The sequence below is a fragment of the Hypomesus nipponensis genome, chromosome 16 (assembly GCF_054491055.1).
Source record: "Hypomesus nipponensis isolate SF chromosome 16, ASM5449105v1, whole genome shotgun sequence".
Taxonomy (NCBI): domain Eukaryota; kingdom Metazoa; phylum Chordata; class Actinopteri; order Osmeriformes; family Osmeridae; genus Hypomesus; species Hypomesus nipponensis.
This window is the reverse complement of record NC_140376.1, coordinates 4,355,001-4,373,560: the sequence shown is the minus strand read 5'-3', so window position 1 is coordinate 4,373,560 and position 18,560 is coordinate 4,355,001. Positions and strand designations below refer to the sequence as shown.

The following is an 18,560-nucleotide window of genomic DNA, read 5'->3' as shown; positions in this document are numbered from 1 at the left end:
CAAATGTACAGCTTACCGTTTATCAGGGTGGGAATCTTTTGGTACCTCACGATTTGATTCTTGGGGTCACAATTCGATTTGAATATTTTTTGGGAAATGTGTCATGTAGGTCTTAAATTTAAATTTTTATGGTCTTAAAATATCTTAATGTCTGCAAGAACCCTGTAACAGTAGTTAGTCTCATGACTATTCATGCAATAGCCACCAAAACAAAGTCTGCCGCAAACAATGTCTTCAATGGCATCTCCAACAGGAAATGACACAACTCTGAATTGGTTTTCTTAAAAATGTATTTATTCAGTAAATAGACTTTTGATAAACATAAGCAGTGACGAGGATGTGCAGACAGACAGGATATAGAATCATAACCTCTCTATATATAGAGGTTATAGTAACATAACATGATCAGGAGGAAGAACACAGAACACCTGCTTCAAGATGGTTCTAGTGCAGCTGGAGCTTTATTGCCATGATGAATATGGATTCTTCAGAAATACTCTGACATACATTCTTCAACTGTCTCCTGTACCAAGTGTCAACCAAATACGGTTTCTCGACAACATGTCTTTCAAACCAAAGACGTGGTTTGAAATGCCTCATGAGGAAACACAATGAACAGATATGCATACAACATCATTTGTACCTCATTTTAGTACCTCAATAAATATATTTCTAAACTTCCTTATCGGTTACAGCTGTGCCTATGATCTGATGATATTTCTGTTGAGCTGTTGGTACCGTGCAAGAAAATGTTTACAACTCGTTTCACTGATTAGATTCCTTCAACATTTCTGCGTCTCACTCATAGCTGCACATAGGAACAGTAACAGCATTCATTTAGTAACCATGACTCCACAGTAACCACCTCCTGTACCATGGCCATATTGTTCCAGCATGGCCTCTGTGTGTGTGTGTGTGTGCGTGAGTCATGGTCTCATGACTGATGGCAAGTTTAAAACGGTTGTCTAGGTAACCCCACTACATCCTTCCTCTACAGGACACCAGTCAGTCTGGTGTCACCCTGCGTTCAACCACAAATCTATTACACACACGGAACTGCACACGCACACACACACACACAATGAACGAGTGGTTAGTAACAGAACTGAGATACACACAGCAACAACAAACATAAAAATGAACAAGAACGTGATTCCAATGACTTCAATGATGACAAGCCATGATTTGAGAAAACATAAAGAAACGGAACGGTGATATTCAGACGAGGACAATGACAATGTGCAAAAGCGTCGTTTTCCCATGTTTGTTTTTTCCTTTTGACATCTACTCTGATACTTCGCTCTCCGGAAGCTTCAGTCTAGAGGGACATTCACCTGTCAGTGTACCTCTGAGGTCTGTGCGTGAAAAAGAAAGGCGTTCCGGATCCCAGAACAAACCTCAGGGCTCAGAAGAAAATGCTCTCGTGTCAACACACCTGGGGAAAATCAGGTCGCGACCCGTCTGAAAATATGGCTTATAAAAAGGTTTCCTCCAGAAGCAATGACAGAAGGAAAGGAGAGAGGTTTGGGAGGGGGGGGGGGGGAGAGACAAGGAAGAGGAAGGACAAGCAGCGAGGTATACTCAGGCTAGGAAGCTAAGCTAACCTACAGGCACAACATATTAAGACAAGTCTCTCTTCCTGTCCAGTCCCATCAGTCCTTTGGTCTTTGGTACGGCGTGGTTGTTTTTCTATGTCAACATATGTCCCTTTTCTGTGTGACTGGGAAGTGAGGCTGTGGGGGCGGGGCCAGGTGGGAGGGGCTGTGGGCTGAGAAGGATGCTGTCCACTGATTGGTCAGCAAGCCAGTCACGTGATCAGGGAAGTTGAGGTCTGGCGAACAGTCTCTCTCTGTATGTGGAGGGGCTAGTAGCAAAAGGTTGTCGTGCGCGCTGGCCAGGACTGGCAACAGTGCTAGCGTCAGGGCTAGCTGGGGCGGGGGGACGGGGGTTAACTCCTCTGCACTCCCTGCTAGCTCAGGCGTGGGAGGCCTCGATGGGGGACAGCGTCAGGATGCTGTGGTCGTTGGAGTAGATGGGCTCCAGGTCGCTCCACGATCTGGAAGCAGCAATGACAGGGGTCAGGGGTCAGGAGAGCATGTGTGTGTGTGTGGGGGGGATCCAGGACCAGACATGCTTTGAGATTAACACTCATTGATAGCAGGAGAGAAGATGACTGTTTTTTTTAGGTTTCCCCTCATTTGAGATCCACAGCTAATCATCCCTTAGCGACTGCTAGTCTTTCTGGATACCTGGTGTGGTGGCATGTGTCGCCCCCCCCCTCCCCCCCTCCCTGCCTGCCTGCTGTGTGAGAAGGAGACAAGGCAATGGGGGCGATGGACGGTTAGTACTGAATGATGATTCAACAGGGGTGGATCAGGACGCACAGTCAACAGCATTCCTTGCCAACATTCTCCCATGTAACACCCCGACCCAACTGTCGTAACACTGCCCTTCCTACGCTCTCCCTGCAGCTACAAAAAGAAGTTTGATAAGAATTCAAAAAACGTCTTAAATATATATCTATATATACATATCTATTTTTTTTTCTTCTCTGTACAAAGATATATGCTGTACATGTCGTTTCTAAAAGCACTTGGAAAACAGAGCTGGAAGACTCTTTGTGAAGGCACAAGAGCCCTGTGAAACCTAGCGACAGTGAGCGAGCACTCCTGCCACCAGGGGGCGATGGAGAGGGACTCATGACATCTACACCCTATCAGACCTCCACTGCAGGTTCATGATCCACCTCTTTGGGTCTGAAGCTTCATGTCTGTAGCTGTGCACACTCTCGTTGAAGAGGACAGGTGGGGGGGAAGGAGCGAGAGGGGGGGATCGTTCCCAGACTAAGACAACCGTTTTAAGACCATCCTCGCAGGGCAGGGCAGGGAGGCCCCTAGGATCAGTACCCAGGTCTCCTCAGGGTGTCGCTTGTGAGAGGGACTGTCACCCCTGACTACAGGCGCTTGTGACAAGGACTGTCACCTCAGACTACAGGCGCTTGTGACAAGGACTGTCACCCCTGACTACAGGCGCTTGTGACAAGGACTGTCACCCCTGACTACAGGCGCTTGTGACAAGGACTGTCACCTCAGACTACAGGCGCTTGTGACAAGGACTGTCACCTCAGACTACAGGCGCTTGTGACAAGGACTGTCACCTCAGACTACAGGCGCTTGTGACAAGGACTGTCACCTCAGACTACAGGCGCTTGTGACAAGGACTGTCACCTCAGACTACAGGCGCTTGTGACAAGGACTGTCACCTCAGACTACAGGCGCTTGACCAGGTACAAATGTTTAATGCGTGACCAGAAACTCCAGCGAAAACACAGCGATGACACGACTACTAACTTAACAGTGACAGGAGTGGAGAGGCAGGACGTGCGAATGTACATAGATGATGGAGACACAGAATCAGACAAAAGGGCGTGGGGGGGACGACACACAGACACGCATGACTGGTAGTTTACGCAACGTTACAAAACACAGAAGGCAGCCCCCATGCAACAGAGATAAGAGTGAGGCTGGGCCTCTTCTCAGAAGCACCTGGAAAGCCTTCAGGAAACGGTAGAAAAAGAACTAACTCACGCACGCACACACACACGTAGCAAAAACACTCTGACGGCCCTCCCTCGAAAGAGACTACACTTCCCAGGATCCTCTCTGGTAGGGCACGGTGGGCCCCCCCCTTGGTTGGACTGTGGCAGACGGTACACACACTGTTGGCAAGGCAACAAAAACAAACCAAAGCAACACACCTGGAGCTCCAGTGGGGCGTGCTCCGTGGTCGACAGTAGGCCTAAACATGAGCTATACGTGTTCTGATACAGGGGATGTGGCTGGATATAGGCTCCCTGTCAGTCAGAGAGCATGGCGGATACAGGGTGCGCCCCCTCCCCTATGGCAGTATCCTAGCATTAAGGCTAGCGTCCATCTCTACAGAAACCTCTCATCCTTCTCACTCAAGTAGAGGCTGCAGTAGAGAGGCGCTGCAGTAGAGAGGCGCTGCAGTAGAGAGGCTGCAGTAGAGAGGAGGCTGCAGTAGAGAGGCTGCAGTAGAGTGAGGCTGCAGTAGAGAGAGGCTGCAGTAGAGAGAGGCTGCAGTAGAGAGAGGCTGCAGTAGAGAGGCTGCAGTAGAGAGGCTGCAGTAGAGAGGCTGCAGTAGAGAGGAGGCTACAGTTGAGAGGAGGCTGCAGTAAAGAGAGGCTGCAGTAGAGAGAGGCTGCAGTAGATGGAAGCTGCAGTATATGGAGGTTACAGTAGAGGCAGGTTACATAAAGGGAGGCTAAGATGAAACAGGCTACAGATGCCTCTCACCTCACCAGCATGCTGTCATTCTCTATAGGTAAACACACACACACTAAATAATCAGCAGGCTCTGGCAAGTAACATGAAACCACTCCTAGATAGAACTGCTACATCTTCAATAAACCTCAGCCAATCACAGGACCTAGGCCCAGACTAGGAACTAGTCTAGACAACAGTCTGGTTCTAATCGTCGTCAAGTGAGACAGGCTGATATCCTGGAGGATGGAGAGAGGCCTTGACTGAGGAGTTAGCCACCTGGCTAGTGTCTTAGCAATGACACTGAATCTCGGTGGAAGATGCGTATGGCTTTCCGGTATGGTGGTATACAACCAGATGCTATAACCAGCCCTTTCAGCCAACACCTACGACAAGAAGACTCGACAGGTAGGAAGACAGGGACCAGGCCTGACAGATTTGGGCCCAAGGCCTAACAGCCAGACGGACAGAGAGACAGACAGAGACAGATGGTTATATGTGAGTAGACCCCCCACAGCACACACAGAGACAGTAACACCATGGAGGCCTATGAGCACCATGAGGTCAGTCACAGCACAGGAGCAGAAGCACAGACATCCACTGGAAGGCCATTTCAAACTCCTCTCCCACCCTCTCTATATCCCTTTGGTTGTCCACGGGGTGGGGTGTGGGGGAAAGCTACACGTCCTGGATGTAAAAACCCCAGGCTTGGTCAAACCCAGCCTCCCTCGTCCTCCCTCCAGACTCCCACCCCCCAAGCCTTCCTCTCTCTCATCTCTTGCCCAAGACGGAGGGCCGCTCCTGCTTTGGCCCGGGGGAGCAGCGAGGGCGGGGGGGGGGGGGGGGCCGGGGTGCATCAGGAGAGGTCGTGGTAGCCGAGAGGGGGGAGGAGGCCCACCTGTTGGCGGTGGCGCGCGTGGCGGGGTCGCAACGCCGGGTCATTTGCTCAACCAGCCGTGCCAGCCGGGAACAGCCGCTCTGGCCCTCCGCGTAGCAACACAGGGACTCCACGCATCCGACGGCCGGGGTGGAGGCCTCAGCAAGCTGGGGGGGGGAAGAGGAGGGAGGGAAAGAAGGGAGGGAGGGAGAGAACACATCAAAATGTTAGTGTCAGCACAAACCTGAGAACCCCACTCCCCCCCCATACTCCCCTCCCCCACCTCCCTCCCCGCCCCCCACAGAGACAATACAGGTTCCAATGTGACTTTCCATGGCGGGGGGGGGGGGGGGGGGGGGGGGTTGTTAGGGCCAAAGTACATGCTGCCATACACACAACACAGACACCGTGAACACAGGGGTCCGTGCTGCTCAATGATACAAGGGGTGGAGATAAATATAGAACATCTATAAAAGACACGCTCATCAATACGTGAGCAGGTGAAGGAGAGGGGGGGGTGAAGGAAACATGATGACACACAATGTGGTCTTCATCTCAGGGCAGGTGCGTCCTTGGCCCCCGTGTGACACCACCATCTCATCAGACAGATCCAGGACAAAACCCTGTTCCGTCTTCTACGGCTCCTCGCGTTGTTCTGGAACACTCTCTAACTAGCCTGGTATGGAACACTACCGCGCGGCGATCCCCATGAAATCTCCAGATCTGGATTCATCCCGTTTATCTACTCGGCTTCCCAGCTCTCTCAGACACCCGAGGCTGAGATGGAGAGACCAGAGGCTGAGATGGAGAGACCAGAGGCTGAGATGGAGAGACCAGAGGCTGAGATGGAGAGACCAGAGGCTGAGATGGAGAGTCCAGAGGCTGAGATGGAGAGACCAGAGGCTGAGCTGGAGAGACCAGAGGCTGAGATGGAGAGACCAGAGGCTGAGATGGAGAGACCAGAGGCTGAGATGGAGACACCAGAGGCTGATATGGAGAGAGCAGCTGAGATGGAGAGACCAGAGGCTGAGATGGAGAGACCAGCTGAGACAGCGAACAGAGACCGTGTCTGTGTCAAGTGAGGGAAAGTCGATTATTTGACCTCCGGGGCAACAGAGATGTGGCAGGTTTTCCCTGAGTAAGCAAGCACAGCAGACAGGACAGGACAGGAAGAGGAGGAGGAGAGGAAGAAAGGACCAGGGGGGAGAGAGAGTCGATACATGGTAAGGTCTAGAGTTACGCACTCTCCCCCTCCCTGCATCCCTTCGTCCTAGCCGAGATTACACTGTATGCCAAACAGACAGCCAGCTGGACTGAAAGACGGATATCTTGTCTTTCTTCTAACTCACAACCTGACCAGAGTCACCAGTCATTCTGGAGTGCACATCGTGAGAGTGGAACATGTACACGTGCCAAAGGATTGTCCCATTTCAACACGGTGTGATTTGAAAACGGCTGATTTAAAGCTTCTCACCTTGACTTGTCCAGGGCGTTATGGCAAAGTTTAACATTGCAATCTAGACTGCCAGTGAATCCAAAAGCCACCCCACTCTTCTGAAACACACGCACACACTTCTTCTAACCCCAGATGATGAGGGCCTCAAGGTCCCAGTGTCAGGTATACGGCTGACATCAACAGCCTCATCATCCTCAGCGCTGTGTGATTTAACACTGCTGTGACCCAGGTGGACACACCCAGACCAGGCTAACAGTCCACTCTAACACGCAAGCGCGCACGCACACACACACACTCACACACACACAAACACACACAGGCTGTGCATTGGTGAATAGGTAGGAAGGGCTGAAGATCCAGACATCTGACTCGTCCTTTAATCCACGGGAGAGATCAACACAACGACTGAGTGGAGCGATGGAAAGATGGAGTCAGTTCAGCAGAGGAGGAGAGGGGAAGGAGAGGGGAGGAGGGGGGAGAGAGGAGGAGAGGAGAGAGGAGGAGGGAGAGGAGGGGGGAGAGGAAGAGAGGGGAGGGAGAAGGGGAGGGAGAGGAGGAGAGGGGGAGGAGAGGGGGAGGGAGAGGAGGGGGGAGAGAGGAGGAGAGGAAGAGAGGGGAAGGAGAGGGGGAGGGAGAGGAGGAGAGGAGAGGAAGAGAGGGGAAAGAGAAGGGGAGGGAGAGGAGGAGGGGAGAGAGGAGGAGAGGAGAGGAGGAGAGGGGAAGGAGAAGGGGAGGGAGAGGAGGAGGGGGGAAGGAGAGGGGAAGGAGAGGGGGAGGGAGAGGAGGAGAGGAGAGGAGGAGAGGGGGAGGGAGAGGAGGAGAGGGGGAGAGGAGAGGAGGGGGAGCAGAGGAGGGGAAGAAGCAGGGCTGGACGATGCTACATCAATTTGTGTCCAAACTAATTCAGCCTGATCTGCCAAGTGTCTCAGCTCAGAGACCAGAGGAGCCGATACTCTACAAGGCACGGGAGCTGCTCCACCGATTTCCTGCACCACTTATCTATATTGATAAGATGCCAGCGAACAATGGAGGAATTTGTGCTGGATTTTGTGTTTACTGGAGCGATTCGGTGATCAGGTTGGTACTGGGAGGGGAGGGCAATCAAGCAGAGGCTAAATTATGCATATTGATGTAAACATATGCGCATGGCTAGGGCGGTGCTGGGATATTGCAGTGGTGACGACGGCAGGGGCCTCTCCCGTCTGCAGGGTGATGTCATCCTGCTTCTCGTCCGGCTGAGACCAGGACCGACACATGCACTGTGAAGGCTTCTGACGCCTGTGTCTCAGCAGCCGACGGGGAACGCCGTTCGCTCTGCCGTCCCTCCGACCAGCCGCCTGTTACACCCTCCTACTCTTTAACCTCCACAAGTTACGGGTTACCTGCCAGACTGACCTCCAGACAGGGGCTCTAGTAACACTGGAGATCAGAGACAGGCAGCACCACTATCCCGAGCCTGTCCCCTTACCGTCCTTATCCCCCCTCCCCCCTCCAACCCCCTCCTCCCCACCAACCCAGCTTAACCAGGCCCAGCCCAAACATGCTGGTGGGTTAAGGGGGTTCACACACAGGAGACAGACAGGCAGACAGACAGACAGACAGACAGACAGACAGGCAGACAGACAGACAGACAGACAGGCAGGCAGGCAGGCAGGCAGGCAGGCAGGCAGAGAGGCAGGCAGGCAGACAGACAGAGAGGCAGGCAAGCAGGCAGAAAGACAGCTAGTCTACCTAATCTTGCCCGGCTGATTCTTGGCCCTGGACAGGGGCTGCAGAGCGATGAAGTCGTCACCTATGGCAACGCGGTTGGAGTACATCTACACGGCAGAGGGGGAGGGGGGACAGAAAACAGGAAACAGAGGACAGCAGGACAGTCAGGAGGAAGAACACACACAGAAGCCCAGTCTGGCTTGTGATGTCACTCACACACACAGATAAACATTCATCCAGACACACACACACAAGCACGTGCACTCATCCAGACACACACACACGTCAAACAAGGACAGGAACAACACAAATGCGAAGAGCACACCCAGACAGAGCCACCACACACACCCTGTGAGGAGAGGAGCTAGCACGCCCACAGGAAACACACCACATGAGAGTCAGAGAGAAAGAACAAAGAGATAACAGCCACTCTGGCAAAGGTGAGTGTGTGTGAGCTGGTGTGTGTATGTGTGCGACGAGGAGGATGCATGCGGTGTTTTGCTCAGGTGTGTGTGTCCCTCCCTCCCTCCCTCCCTCCCTCCCTCCCTCCCTCCCTCCCTCCCTCCCTCCCTCCCTCCCTCCCTCCCTCCCTCCCTCCCTCCCTCCCTCCCTCCCTCCCTCCCTCCCTCCCTCCCTCCCTCCCTCCCTCCCTCCCTCCCTCCCTCCCTCCCTCCCTCCCTCCCTCCCTCCCTCCCTCCCTCCCTCCCTCCCTCCCTCCCTCCGGGGGTCAGTCCTACCTGGGACTTCTGCGTGCCGGTGGGCTGCAGGTGGCGGTAGAGCACCTTCTTGATGATGTCGGGGAACAGGCAGGTGACGACGATAATGATGATGGCGAACCAGGCTGAGCCGCTGGAGAGCAGCTGGACGAAGACGAAGTACATGTCCTGGGTGTGGAGGAAGGGCCTGTTGGAGGAGGGGTCAGGAGGGGTCAGGGGTCACACAGACACACAAGTACAACACAGCAGTCTAAGGTTGAGAAACTGAGCAAGTTTAGCCCCTGCTATACCCCATAACTGACTAACTTATTTCCTCCTCAGTACTTGATTTTTTTTTTTTTAAAGGGGTTGTGCGCCCTCAAAAATTTAAAGGGGTTGTGTGCTCTCACCAGATGATGCCCCCGTAGAACAGGGAGAAGATGAAGTAGAAAGCGATGGAGCCCCAAGTCACAAAGTGGTGCATCCACGTCCAGAAGTGAGTCTCCAGGGCCAGCTGAAAACACACACACATAATGGGTATCGTGCTGTTTACATTTGATGGACCTCGATATGCGAGTCCCTTCTGGAAATAGCTCCACCTCAGTCAGGGCCTGTGGTATGCATGTCTACCACCATCCTGCTCACAGTAACCCAGGCACACATCAGGAAAACAAGCAGCTGTGTGTTTACCTTGAGCGTGACAGTGATGACCATCACTGTGAACACCAGCGTACCAAAGGTCCAGTTCCCAAACATCTAGGAGAGAGAGGCACAAGGGACGGAAGTAGGGTCAGAACAGCGGCCCGTGTTCGCTCAGACGCACATATCTGCTGGACATCAAAACGCTGGTTTTGCAGCCAGCGACTTGGCACAGTCGTACACGGGACAGACATTGTCGATGGAAGACTGAACAGGGAGGTGGTTAACTCCAGTCTTTATCGGGGGGGGGGGGGGCTGGTTAGGGTGGTCTAAAAAGCATCGTTTCACCCCTACATCCCTCCAGACCGTGCTTGACCACGCAAGCGAGGCGGGGGGGGGGAGGGGGGGGAGCATGGGGATGATCTGACAGGACACGCCTGCGGACAGCTGTGCAGAGTAACAGAAGCCCAGGTGGAAAGGGGGACTCCGGGAGGCTGGCCCCGTGACAGGGCTCGACGCAGACGGGCTGGGCAGGAAGCGGGACGGGGGAGGATGGTGGGCGGGGCCTCCGAAAGAGCGTGCGGACAGAGGAGACGAGCAGCCGTGGGATGGGAGGGCGTGGCTAATGCCGTCAAGCTGGCCGGGGACAGGGAAGGGCATGCGAGAGCTCTTACCAGTTGTCGGTTAGCTCGTAAAATCTGACGACATGCAGAGCGTGAAGAAACCAAGAAGAAGAAAAGAAGAAGAAGATATGACAAAGGAAAGAGACAGGCCAGAAGGATAGCAATAAAGTGAGTGCTGTTTGGACTCCCCCCTCCTCCTCCCCCCACGCACACACACAGCTACAGAAACTGTGAGAGAGAGAGAGCGACTAAATTGCCAGAGCAGAAAAAGACCACAAGCAGGCAGGAACATTGCTGCCTGTCATACAGCAGGACTTAACCAGACAATCAATATTTCATATTACTGTTCCTTGGCAATGCTCCAGATCAATATTACCCTCATATAGGTTCTGGATCCTCTTCAGGTTCACAATGACCCCCCCCCCCACACACACACACACACTCACTCCCCCAAAAAGAACATTTACAACAGGCAGCTGACGATACAATGAAGCACTCAGTAAACCTTGAAAAAGTCCTGCCTAACCTGTTGCCCCGCCTAGCCACCTGCTCTAGCCCCGCCTCCCCTTCTGTCCCAGACCTGCCCTAGCCCCGCCTCCCCTCCCCACCTGTTCCAGACCTGCCCTAGCCCTGCCTCCCCTCCCCACCTGTTCCAGACCTGCCCTAGCCCCGCCTCCCCTTCTGTCCCAGACCTGCCCTAGCCCCGCCTCCCCTCCCCACCTGTCCCAGACCTGCCCTAGCCCCGCCTCCCCTCCCCACCTGTTCCAGACCTGCCCTAGCCCTGCCTCCCCTCCCCACCTGTTCCAGACCTGCCCTAGCCCCGCCTCCCCTCTCCACCTGTTCCAGACCTGCCCTACACCTGTCTACCCACCTGTCCGTTGCCCATCAGCGAGGTGTCCTCCCCCATGAGGATGAAGGAACCAAAGAAGAAGATGAAGGCGTGGCAGAACCCCAGCAGGGTCCAGTACAGGAAGGTCTTGAAGGACAGCTTGGAGTTCCTGCTGATGTCCCTACAGGTCAGGAAGAACAGAGACACAGATATAAGTACACCCTCGGTACGTCTGGGACGGACAGACAGTCCTGGGTCCTCTCCTGGATAGAAAGCGTGTGCTGAACCACTGAACAGGAAAAGTAACAAGCAGCTGCGCGTGTATCCTGGAGACCGGCTGCACTGTCGCATGTCCCCATGTCTTGGGACACGCCGCAGTGTTTACAGCAGGGGTGTCACAATCCGGTCCTCGAGGGCCGCTGTCCTGCATGTTTTAGATGTTTCCCTGATCCAGCTCACCTGATTCGAATGAATGGTCGTTATGACAACCCATTCAATTGAATCAGGTGTGTTGGAGCAGGGAAACATCTAAAACATGCAGGACAGCGGCCCTCGAGGACCGGATTGTGACACCCCCTGGTTTACAGGAAGCTCGACAGGGCAGCAGGGGCCAGGGGGATACCCACCTGTAGAGGGCCGGTTTGCTCTGCAGCACATGCGGGTGAACCAGCTGCTCAAACAGGCTGTAGACCAGGATGGGCAGCGAGGTGAAGCAGATGTTATACAGCGTCAGGTAGACACTGTCGTACAGGGTCTGGAGGGGAGGGGGCGGGGCGGAGAACAGGGTTAGGAACAGAAGAGAACAAGGACAGGAGCAGAGTAGGAAACACAGGAGAACAAGAACAGGAGCAGAGTAGGAACACAGGAGAACAACAACAGGAGCAGAGTAGGAACACAGGAGAACAAGGACAGGAGCAGAGTAGGAACACAGGAGAACAAGGACAGGAGCAGAGTAGGAAACACAGGAGAACAACAACAGGAGCAGAGTAGGAACACAGGAGAACAAGAACAGGAGCAGAGTAGAAACACAGGAGAACAAGGACAGGAGCAGAGTAGGAAACACAGGAGAACAAGGACAGGAGCAGAGTAGGAACACAGGAGAACAAGGACAGGAGCAGAGTAGGAAACACAGGAGAACAAGGACAGGAGCAGAGTAGGAAACACAGGAGAACAAGGACAGGAGCAGAGTAGGAAACACAGGAGAACAAGGACAGGAGCAGAGTAGGAACACAGGAGAACAAGGACAGGAGCAGAGTAGGAACACAGGAGAACAAGGACAGGAGCAGAGTAGGAAACACAGGAGAACAAGGACAGGAGCAGAGTAGGAAACACAGGAGAACAAGAACAGGAGCAGAGTAGGAACACAGGAGAACAAGGACAGGAGCAGAGTAGGAACACAGGAGAACAAGGACACGAGCAGAGTAGGAACACAGGAGAACAAGAACAGGAGCAGAGTAGGAAACACAGGAGAACAAGGACAGGAGCAGAATAGGAACACAGGAGAACAAGGACAGGAGCAGAGTAGGAACACAGGAGAACAAGGACACGAGCAGAGTAGGAACACAGGAGAACAAGGACAGGAGCAGAGTAGGAACACAGGAGAACAAGGACAGGAGCAGAGTAGGAAACACAGGAGAACAAAGGACAGGAGCAGAGTAGGAAACACAGGAGAACAAAGGAGAAACAGGGCAAACAGCAGCTAAATCCTAGTCCAACCAGGGCTTGGAAATTGTAGAAGTTACACATTATAGACGGAAGGAATTAATAGCACAGACCCTTTATTTTAGAAACAGGTTTGTTACAGATGAGAGGATAGACACAAACTAACAACACGGGACACTAGACCAAACACAAGACATAGGACAGACAAAAACAACAACAAGGGATAGACAACAACAAGGGATAGACAACAACAACAACAACAACAACAACAAGGGATAGACAACAACAACAACAACAAGGGATAGACAACAACAACAACAACAACAACAACAACAAGAGATAGACAACAACAAGGGATAGACAACAACAACAACAACAACAACAACAACAACAAGGGATAGACAACAACAACAAGGGATAGACAACAACAAGGGATAGACAACAACAACAACTACAACAGGTGACAGACAACACGGGACAGTAGGACACAGTGAGAAAACCGAGTAAGGACTGGACACTATAGACTAGGGGTGGGGGGGAAATCGATTCACATTTGGATTCAGCCTGCTAGCGATTCAGATCGATTAACAAATGTATGTGAATCTTTTTTTTTTTTTTTTATGATTAAAAAAAACGTAACCGTAACCGAATCTATTCAAATTGAATCGTGAGGTACCAAAAGACTCCCACCCCTACAACAGACTCTAGACACCAGAGACCCTGGACAATAGACCCTACTCTAGACCCCAGAAGCCCTGGACAGCAGACCCTACTCTAGACCCCAGAGGCCCTGGACAATAGACCCTACTCTAGACCCCAGAGGCCCTGGACAACAGACCCTACTCTAGACCCCAGAAGCCCTGGGAACACGGTTACTACAGGGGGAAACTAAAGCCTACTACAACAACTACTTTATTGGCCCCGTCCAAATCAAGGCTGATATGAGTGTCTCCGTGACCATCGGCCAGTCTCCACGCTCACACTCTCCCTGAACTCACTCACACCAAGAGAATGACGCTCACACCAAGAGAATGACGCTCACACCAAGAGAATGACGCTCACACCAAGAGAATGACGCTCACACCAAGAGAATGACGCTCACACCAAGAGAATGACACTCACACCAAGAGAATGACGCTCACACCAAGAGGGAAACGTCGGCCACAATTGGCTAACGCCCGCCATGCTTTCTAAAGACGGAGAATGTTGTGTCACACACAGACAGTCGAAGTGCAGTGTGCAGAGAAACAGACGGCTGTCGTTATGGTGATTAGTAACCAAGTCACGATCGCACGACTACAGGGTCAGACACAGGACAAATGGCACAGGGAAATACACTTACTTGTTGTGAAAACAGACAGAAGAACTGGTATAAAAACTGGGGCGTAATAAAGCAGACATTCTAGAGGGAGACAAAGAAACATTTAGAGTTCTGGGTTCTCATGATGACATCATTCAGCATTGCAGACACTCACACTGATGACAACATGTCTACAATGATTATCTGTTGATGGATCTAGCTACCGAGGACATGTCATCTATGATTGAAAGGTTAGTCAATCTTTTTGAAATTAGTGTCTGTTTTTAACAAAGACACAATGGCAGCATACATTTGACATTCTTCAACAATCCCAAGTAAAAACTGAAATGACCAAACAAGACAAACAAAAATGAATCACAACAAGAGAGGCTATATATATATATATATTTACATACACACGTCTTACCTTGTAGAAAAAGTACTGTACAAGGGTTGTTATTCTGATATAGTAGAAGTGGCCATGGACCAGCAGCAGTTTCGACAGGAATTTGAACCTGGCTATTGCATAGTCACTGTTTCTCACTGCTTGCCGGCCTTCCTTGCCCATGATACCTGAGGGCAACACAGGTGACCAGTGAGACATCTTACATTTATTCATTTAGCAGAGTCGCTCTTATCCACAGCGACTTAAGATTAAGTACAGGGACATTCCCCCCGAGGCAAGTAGCGTAAAGTGCCTTGCCCAAGGACGCAACGTCATTACTAGCTCGATTCCCTAACCGCTCAGCCACCTGACTCCTGACGTCAGGTGTGTGAGTGTGTGGGAGGGGAGGGAGGAAGGGGAGTCGAGGGAGGGGTGGGAGGGAGGGGGGAGGGAGGAGTACCTATGCCAACGTGAGCCTCCTGGATCATACTGACGTCGTTGGCTCCGTCGCCCACTGCCAGGGTGATGGGCTTCTCTGGGGAAGTCTTCAACAAGCGGACCACCTGACCACAAGACACGGTTGTAAATAATAAGAATTTCTCACACACTTTCACACAAACTGGCGTACAGAGAGGGATTTAAAACTTGCAATCTCTTGATCTGAAAGGTTGAAAATATCTTTTGTAAAAAAAACAAACAACGGTTGTACCAATTTTTTATTTTTTAGTTTGTAAAGGTTTGACAAACATTTGTTTTCTAGACCAGTGGTTCCCAACCCTGGTCCTCAGGACACCCCAGTCCGGCATGTTTTAGATGTTTCCCTGCTCCAACGCACCTGATTCAAATTAATGGTCATAAGCAGGCTCCTGCAGTGCTAGATAACGACCCATTCATTTGAATCAGGTGCGTTGGAGCAGGGAAACATCTAAAACATACAGAACAGGGGTGCCCTGAGGACCAGGGTTGGGAACCACTGGTCTAGAAAAACAAATATTTATCAAACCTTTACAACAACAAAAAATAATTTAAAAAAAATATTGTAAAACCGTTCAACTTTTTTTTACAAAATATATTTTCAACCTTTCAGATCAAGAGATTGCAGGTTCAAATCCCTCTCTGTACGCCGTTGGGAACCACTGTTGTAGACAGTTGTAGTTGGCGTACGGGCGGCGTACTGACCTTGGCCTTCTGCAGGGGTGCCATGCGACAGCACAGCACCGCCGAGCAGTTCTTAGACACCTCCATGAAGAGCTTCTCATGCTCCCTCAGAGCCAGAGACAAGCTGGCCCCGTCCACCACCAGTCCATGCTGGATCACATGGTCCTCCTTGATCCTGCAGGGGAGATGTGAGGAGGGGAGAGAGGAGATGTGAGGAGAGAGGAGAAGAGATGTGAGGAGGGAGGAGAAGAGATGTGAGGAGGGAGGAGAAGAGAGAGGAGATGTGAGGAGGGGAGAGAGGAGATGTGAGGAGAGAGGAGAAGAGATGTGAGGAGGGAGGAGAAGAGAGAGAAGAGATGTGAGGAGAAGAGATGTGAGGAGGGAGAAGAGATGTGAGGAGGGAGGAGAAGCGATGTGAGGAGGGAGGAGAAGAGATGTGAGGAGGGAGGAGAAGAGAGAGGAGATGTGAGGAGAGGAGATTTGAGGAGGGAGGAGAAGAGAGAGGAGATGTGAGGAGGGGAGAGAGGAGATGTGAGGAGGGAGGAGAAGAGATGTGAGGAGGGAGGAGAAGAGAGAGGAGATGTGAGGAGAGGAGAGAGGAGATGTGAGGAGGGAGGAGAAGAGATGTGAGGAGGGAGGAGAAGAGAGAGGAAATGTGAGGAGAGGAGAGAGGAGATGTGAGGAGGGAGGAGAAGAGAGAGGAGATGTGAGGAGGGGAGAGAGGAGATGTGAGGAGAGGAGATGTGAAGAGAGAGAAGAAGAGATGTGAAGAGAGAGGAGAAGAGATGTGAGGAGGGAGGAGAAGAGATGTGAGGAGGGAGGAGAAGAGAGAGGAGATGTGAGGAGGGAAAATGTGAGGAGAAAAGAAGGAGATTAAAAGAGGAGAGAGAAAAAACACAGAAAAAAGCCCTCAAGAAAGACAAACATCAAACTCAATTCAAAGTAGCTCTCTGGCACTGTTGATGATCTAGGGTGTTGGACTTGATCATCATGCTGAGTCGAGTGGGAGGAACGGTGACAAGTCCAAAGCCATCCCTTCAAAACCCTCCCACTCTCGGGCGTGAGTCAGCGCCATCGCCAAGGCAACGGTGAACCGTTACCAATCACAGCCAAGGCCTGGGGGGACAGGCCGCCGAGGTTCCGCCTTTGAGAATGTAAAAGTGGGAGAGAGCGTCGAGAGAGAACGCTTCTACCCAGGGGCTATAACTGTCACTGTGCCTGTGCTGCAGCAGTCACTGTGCCTGTGCTGCAGCAGTCACTGTGCCTGTGATGCAGCAAGGGAGGGTTTCCCACAGCTGCTGTGGCTGGGACAGGAAAGATCCTGAAATGGGATTCTGTTGACTGGAGCCCTATCCTTTATGCTACTATACTGATCACTGGAAAGTCGTACGAACACTGACACAGTGAAGAAGCGTACACACACACACGCACACGCACGCACACAGGAGCACTCTCTTACTCACACACACACAGACACACACACACACACATAGGATCACTCTTACTGAAACACACACACACGGTAGCACTCTCTCCCATCCACACACACCCTCCCACCCTGACTCACCTCCTGGCCAGCCTGCGTAGCTGCTCAGCACACTCGTTGTCGGAGCGCTGCTGCACCAGCTCCAGGATGTTCATGGTGCGGTGGAAGTGACCACAGGACAGGCTCACGCTGACCGCCGTCTCGTGCTTGTCCCCCGTCAGGACCCACACCTTGATGCCCGCCAGGCGCAGGGCCTCGATGGTCTCCTGCACCTTCTCCTGCAGCCTGGGGGCGGGACAGAGGGCAGAGGTCAGAGGTCACACACACACAGGTGGCCCCTCAATGCTCTCTGGTACCTAGTCCTACAGCGTGGATACACCAGACAGGCACACACACATACATACACACAGAGAAAGAGAGCACTTTCCTGGGTGAATAGGTGAACAGGGAGATTAAGGTCAGATATAGACACGTTCCAGAGTCTTTTAGAGAAAGAGAGAGAGAAAGATAGAGAGAGATAGAGAGAGAGAGATAGAGAGAGAGAGATAGAGAGAGATAGAGAGAGAAAGATAGAGAGAGAGAGATAGAGAGAGAGAGGAGAGAGAGAGAGAGAGAGAGAGAGAGAGAGAGAGAGAGAGAGAGAGAGAGAGAGAGAGAGAGAGAGAGAGAGAGAGAGAGAGAGAGAGAGAGAGAGAGAGAGAGAGAGAGAAGAGAGGAGAGGAGAGATATTCATAACATCCTTAATTATATAGGAGGGCCTTTGAAGATCATTTGAAGGAGGAGAGGAAGAGAGGGGAGACGAGCCCCTGTATTTGCCCCCCAAAACGATTCATTAGACAGGCAGAGTGAGACGAGAGACAGACAGAGAGAGAGGGAGGGAGGAAAGAGATAGGGAAGAGAGAGAGGAGTCGAGAGAGAGAGATTAACACAGCACTGGCAGATGGTCTCTCACAGACACACACACAGACGAGTGGAGATATTATAAGGACCCTGTGTCACTGCATTTTGTGTGTGTGTGTGTGTGTGTGTCGTGTCTGGTATCAGACTGCACACGGTCTAATAGTCATAGAAGTGCACTGTCACTCACACAAGCACCCCGGACCGGAGCAGGGGCCTGTCAAAGGCCTTCGCCCGGGTTACGCAACTATCCTAATGCGGCGTGGATAAAAATACAGCCTAATATGTCCCAATGACATTATCCATTCTATTAAAACGAGGAGCGAGCCCGGCCTTCGGGCCCCTCCCCCCCTCAACTGAGACAAAGCCACCCTCCTCTTCATCAAAACATTTCAGGAAACGCCACAAAAGAAATCCCGTGCAGACGGCCCAGCCCACGGCTGCAGAGTGCCAGGCAGATGGAGCAGAGGTGTGTGTGTGTTTGTGTGCGTGCGTGTGTGCGTGAGGCCTACTTGTCCTCCACGCCGGTGGCCCCCAGCAGCTCCAGGTCTCTCTCGATG

General features: G+C 52.1%; 1 protein-coding gene across 1 annotated transcript in view; it reads right to left on the bottom strand.

Moving 5' to 3' along the window:
* Positions 1-272: 272 nt before the first annotated feature.
* The window catches only part of atp11b (ATPase phospholipid transporting 11B), a 31,738-nt gene continuing 13,450 nt past the window's right edge, over positions 273-18,560 (bottom strand). The window contains 13 exon segments of the mRNA XM_084675818.1: positions 273-2,056; positions 5,182-5,327; positions 9,064-9,229; positions 9,432-9,535; positions 9,712-9,777; positions 11,155-11,293; positions 11,739-11,866; positions 14,117-14,176; positions 14,502-14,647; positions 14,920-15,022; positions 15,639-15,792; positions 17,185-17,388; positions 18,513-18,560. The exon segment at positions 18,513-18,560 is cut by the window's right edge and continues 26 nt beyond it. Coding sequence (XP_084531944.1) covers positions 1,975-2,056; positions 5,182-5,327; positions 9,064-9,229; positions 9,432-9,535; positions 9,712-9,777; positions 11,155-11,293; positions 11,739-11,866; positions 14,117-14,176; positions 14,502-14,647; positions 14,920-15,022; positions 15,639-15,792; positions 17,185-17,388; positions 18,513-18,560 — 1,546 coding nt within the window. The 3' untranslated portion in view covers positions 273-1,974.